The sequence below is a fragment of the Clarias gariepinus genome, chromosome 16 (genome assembly GCF_024256425.1).
Source record: "Clarias gariepinus isolate MV-2021 ecotype Netherlands chromosome 16, CGAR_prim_01v2, whole genome shotgun sequence".
NCBI classification, from domain to species: domain Eukaryota; kingdom Metazoa; phylum Chordata; class Actinopteri; order Siluriformes; family Clariidae; genus Clarias; species Clarias gariepinus.
Genome location: NC_071115.1, coordinates 16604604 through 16609881, shown reverse-complemented (window position 1 = coordinate 16609881; position 5278 = coordinate 16604604). Strand labels below are relative to the sequence as shown.

General features: G+C 39.2%; 1 protein-coding gene across 3 annotated transcripts; it reads left to right on the top strand.

The window, feature by feature from the left end:
• The first annotated feature begins 524 nt into the window (after positions 1 to 524).
• mfsd6l (major facilitator superfamily domain containing 6-like) lies at positions 525 to 4891 on the top strand. 3 transcript variants are annotated; one of them, XM_053515069.1, is made up of 2 exons: positions 525 to 655; positions 2282 to 4890. In XM_053515069.1, exon 2 carries the CDS (start codon positions 2320 to 2322, stop codon positions 4039 to 4041), a length of 1722 nt encoding a protein of 573 aa, XP_053371044.1. In that variant the 5' UTR covers positions 525 to 655; positions 2282 to 2319; the 3' UTR covers positions 4042 to 4890. The 3 variants fall into 3 exon arrangements, with proteins under 3 accessions (XP_053371044.1, XP_053371046.1, XP_053371047.1); XM_053515071.1 differs by lacking the exon at positions 525 to 655 and adding an exon at positions 1007 to 1096 and having other exon boundaries at positions 2282 to 4891; XM_053515072.1 differs by lacking the exon at positions 525 to 655 and adding an exon at positions 1448 to 1494 and having other exon boundaries at positions 2282 to 4891.
• Positions 4892 to 5278: the final 387 nt, after the last annotated feature.

Here is a 5278-nt window from a genome sequence, read left to right as displayed (position 1 = left end):
AATTTCCATGGTCGTTTCTGATTTTTATTTCTTTCTACATTGTAAAAAAAAAAAAATGCTGAAGGCCATCAGGAGAGCCAGTTTCATCATGGTGCTTGATGGATTTTGCAAATGCTCTTTGACAACACTGTCCATGAAAGAACTATTCCAGAGCAGCAGTCCTTCCTATCTTAAAACTGACTGTTATTGTTTTTGTTACTTTAATAACCTAAGGCCATATAGTTAGTAGTTTTGACTAAAATTCAGTAGTGCTCCAGAATGTTTTGTAACAAATTGCTGTAACAATGAACACAAGGCAGTCTATTGCAGGGCACCATTTTCACACACATTTTCCATTAAACATATGTTTAGGGGCAACCCCCAGGACCCCAGGCTGTTTAAACACTGTTTTAGTTTACACTCCGCCATGTTGAGCTGTGATATTAGTGACGGTCGACAGGGGGCACTGGTGAGTAAAAACGTCTTGTAAGGTAAGCCGCACTGGCTGGACACAGCACTGTCTCTCACGCGCTATCAGACGGACGCAGACAACTTTCACACTCAACGGATACACAGGATTTTTTTTTTATTATTAATAATATTATTATTATTTAATGTTCATTTCCACGCCTGAGCAGCATGACTCCACTGCGTCATTAGGAGACTGTGTGTAAAGGTAAATAATTCCTTATTTTTTTATTGTTTTCCAGCATGACGTGTACAAAAACACCGAAACAGGTGCACAGGTAATAACAGTGCGTTACGCACACATCCGGGTCTTTTCTGCTGGTGAACTATACAAAGTCTAGATAACATTCCGTCTTTCTGAAAGTTTGGATAAAGTGGATATTTTCGCTTCGTCTACTTCCTGCTCAGGCAGTGTAACGTATTTACTCAATTTCACCTACAGTATTATACGGGAACATGGTGACAGTCACGGTGTTTTAAATCATGTTCGTGTGGCATTTTAAAGGCTGCGAGATCCGGTATGTAAATCCAGTTCCTGCTCCAGGTCCGGAAACTCAGCTCCAGAATACAGGGTGGACTTATCCCATGGTCCATAACACCTATACAAAGATACCTTAGAAGGAGCATTTCTGTACATCCCTGTATAGGGGTAGGTGCTTAAAGTTAGAATTGATATATAAAAAATATTAAGTAAATGTTGTAGAGCAAGGGGGAAATAAATAAATAATAAATAAATAAATAAACACAAAGTGTAATTAAGTAAATAAAATAAGTATTTGATGTGGTGACGCTTTGAGGATACTTTTACAGATACAGATTAGGGTAATTGGCGTTCCCAAACTGCATGTGGTGTGTGAATGAGCATGGGAATGTGTGTGTGTGTGTGTGTGTGTGTGCGTGTGTGTGTGTGTGCCCTGAGATGAATTAGCCTCCCATTCAGGGTGTACCCCGTCTCATGCCCTGGGATAGGCTCCAGCCTCCAAGTGGATATTTTCGCTTTGTCTACTTATTAACAACAGTGTAAAATCCTGCATCTATGAATTTTTGGTAAAAAACTGTTTTACTTTTTTTTGTATATTTAATGATAGGATTGGAGAGTAAAACCGGTTTTGTATGCTTCATTAAAAGCTTGGATTAAAGCCATAACAAAGCAATGGTATTTTAGCTGTAGTTACAGGGTATAGGGTGGCCCCAAAGTTTCGATCCATATGCATTATTCTTTACATATATATATATATTTTTTTTTATTATTTTAGATCCAAAATGGCTTTAAAACTAATAATAGAGGATTGAATAAAAGTCGTTCTCATTCTCATCAGGTTTCTTTATATAAAGAAGTTAAGGCTAAACGTAACATTTTATATTTGCTTATTTGCCCAGGGATCCAGACTTTGGGGCCACCCTGTATCTAAACATCCAGCACACAACAAGTAAACAAATTTGCTTTAAAGAAAACCAATGGCATGGAATGTTAAACACATGAACATTACGCATATAAATACTGTAAGCAAACAGCTGAAGACGGATGCATTTACCCAGCTTTGACTTAGTCTGCCTAGCCTACTACTTTGTTTCATGCTTGGCTAATGAAGTATACCACAATAAATATATTGTAAACATTTTTTAAATAAATAAATATGAAACTATATTATTATAATTATCATTATATATTATATATAATTATATTACCAAAAGCACTGTGGACATCATGGGGCAAAGATGCGTTCCCACTATGCAGAAGTTTTTATCTGACTGTTTTGCTTTTTACACTTTATTTTTATATTTTGGTTACTTACCCTCATACTTACCTGCTTATTTTTTCTTTCATTCACAGAGTTCTTATGACTGTTTGGTGTAACACAGGGAGCAGCCATGAAGAGGACCAAACAGTGGGATGTCAGAGGAGCTGTAAGCTTTGCAGCTTTCTTCCATTTCATCTATTCTTGTGCCATAGGCTGCCTTTTGCCTTTCCTCACCCTTTACTTCAGACACCTTGGCCTCACTGCCATAATGACAGGAACCATCATGACTGTCAAACACACAGTTGCTCTGGTCTGGAGGCCTCTCTCCTGCATCCTTGCCAGACGTCATAACAAACGGCGCATGATCATAACAGCCTCTCTTGTTTGTTCAGCAGCAGTCGCGTCAGCGATTCTGCTCTTCCCACCCACTGGAAAGAGCACAGAGAACAGAAGCTGTAATATTAGTCAGCTGAACACGGAATATAGCTCTACTACTTTGAAACCCCAGACAACTCTACAAAAATTCTCTGCACCTGTTGCGTACTCAACACAGCACAATATAAGGCACTCCCAAGAGCACAGTAACACTGTGCAAAATATATCTGCACAGCCATTCAACATCACAGTATCACATCAACATACCGCAGGTAGTCAAAGCAACAAGCCAGACTCTTTGGAAACAAAAAAAGGTCATATGCCCTCACCAGGTAAAAGGAGCAGATCTTTAATAAAGCGTGAACAAAAGCAGCAGGAAGTGGACGAGACTCGATATGGGTTCCTTGAGAGTTTGAAAGTCATGGACACACAACATCAGATGTTTTTCTTGATCATGATCATCATAAGCCTATGGGAGATTATGGCTGCTCCGCTTACATGGACAGCTGACGATGGACTGCATGAGTACCTTGATTTAGTGGACGCCACAGAACGTCACGGCGCCGTTAAACCATGGAGATTGTTAGGGGCTGCTGGTGGTATGGGATGCTCTGGTATTCTAGTAAGCATCTTTTACTGTTTAATTGGAACAGTGTTGCATTTTTATACATACGCTTTACTGATGGTTTTAACAGTGCCGCTTGTTGCTTTGTTACCTCTTTACCGGCACAAACGTGAACATGTTCCCGGGGCTGGCTTGAAGGCACTGCACCTAGTGCGAGGAGACTCGCAGGCACTCCTCTGTGCCATCACTGCTGTTCTTACTGGCATGGCAGGTTCAGCTGTTTCGGACTTTCTCCTGTGGCAGATGCAAGATCAGAATGCTACTGAGCTTCAAATGGGTATTACTTTGGCCACTGTACCTCTGTGCCAGGCTGCTTTTGCCCCGTTGAATGGATGTTTAACTCGTCTTCTAAAGTCCCATGGCCGGCTCCTGCCTCTTGGTATCCTGGGTCTGACTCTGCAGTGTCTTTCCTATTCTTTCATGCAGGCTCCGTGGACAGTACTTCCTGCTCAGGTGTTGGCAGGAATCAGCGTTGGAGCCCTCTGGTGGTCATTAGAGGCTCAATCTGCAGACATAGCCTCTCCAGGGACAGAGCTGGCAGTAAAGCGAGTGTTTGAAACCCTTTATTTAGATCTTGGTGCCGGAATAGGCAGTGTATTAAGTGGGTTTGTGGTGCAGAAGTTTGGGATTAAAGTCCTTTTTCAGGGTACAGCAGTGATGCTTGGAGTGTGGTGCATTTCTTTAGCCATATTGCAATGGAGGATCCCTCGCCAGCGCAGAATAAATTATTCACGCCTTCTGGCTGCTGATGCAAGTGAAATGAGTGAGTCAGAGTCTGAGCAGGACAATGACTGGTTGGAGAAAGCCATGGAGGAGGACAAAGGAAACAATAATTGGAGGCGGCGGGATTAATACGTATAATAAATTTTCTTCCACAAAAAAAAAAAAATGCTAGAAAACCTGCTGAGTGACTGACAAAGTCAAAGACCTTGAAATGTGAAGGACTCAGAGCAAGCAAGTAGTTTGAAAAAATGTACTTTATCCAGATTGTCCTTAACAGTTTTAAGAACAATATGCAAGGACATTCAATCACAGTTGCTTTTCTTCTGTTGCTCAAACTGTCACTGCTGGATGCTGCATGAGCTGCAGTTTGTCTCAGCTTTCATAATGCTGAAATGATTAACTTTAATTACACATTGTTGGGAAGTATGCTAATCTACATCCTTATAAAGAAAAGTAAAGCTTACATAACTGTGTCTTCTTTATTGCTTCTTAAACCTCAGAAATCCATCGAGTCATATTACATTTCAAAAGCAATGAAATAAAGTATATGTTTTTATTGCTTTCTTAAAATAGCGATATCACTTCCACAATGGATTAGACAATATATGCAATTATACCACAGTGCTGGAAAATTCTTGATTCTGATTCATCCCAAGGTGTTGATTATTTTTAAATAATATAATAATATAAGCGTGTGTGCACTTATGTAATTGTTTGTATGGTGACTCTTTCAGTAAGATGGCTTTTCGCATTTTTGGAAGTAGTCTTCAGTGGCAATGCTTTAGAGCTGTAACTTTAAGCTTTCTGACCTTGTTAAATGAAAGAGAAAAAAGAGAGACTGTTAAAGGATTGGCTTTTGTAAATGTAAATACTAAGACATGCACAGAATTAAATGAACCTACAGGATATTTAAATATGTAGGATTCTGTTCTATAATAGATAGAAAATGTTATCTCAAAGAAAGTGCTGTGACATTGTTATAGGAAAATAATTAATTAGGGCACAGGGTGATGCTGTCATTGAGCTAACATTGTGTAAACCAGCACATTTGTTTGTAACTTATTTTTTTTTACACAGTATAGACATGATTTCATACAGTACTGTATCTACAGTTAGCTCTTATATTAATAGCCTTTTTCTGTTCTGTTTTGTTTCTGTTCTTCACGTAGGAATGTTTGCCGAACTGCCATTGTTTCCACAGTGCAAATACAACTCCTCATAGAGCAAACAGAAACTAATACATAGAGTATAGAGTGTAAGATTTCACTATATTTTCAGTTTTTCAGATAAGTGGTATGACTGTACAGCACACTTTGTCTGATTCATACACATTATTTACAGGATACTACTTAGAAGTTACTCAGTA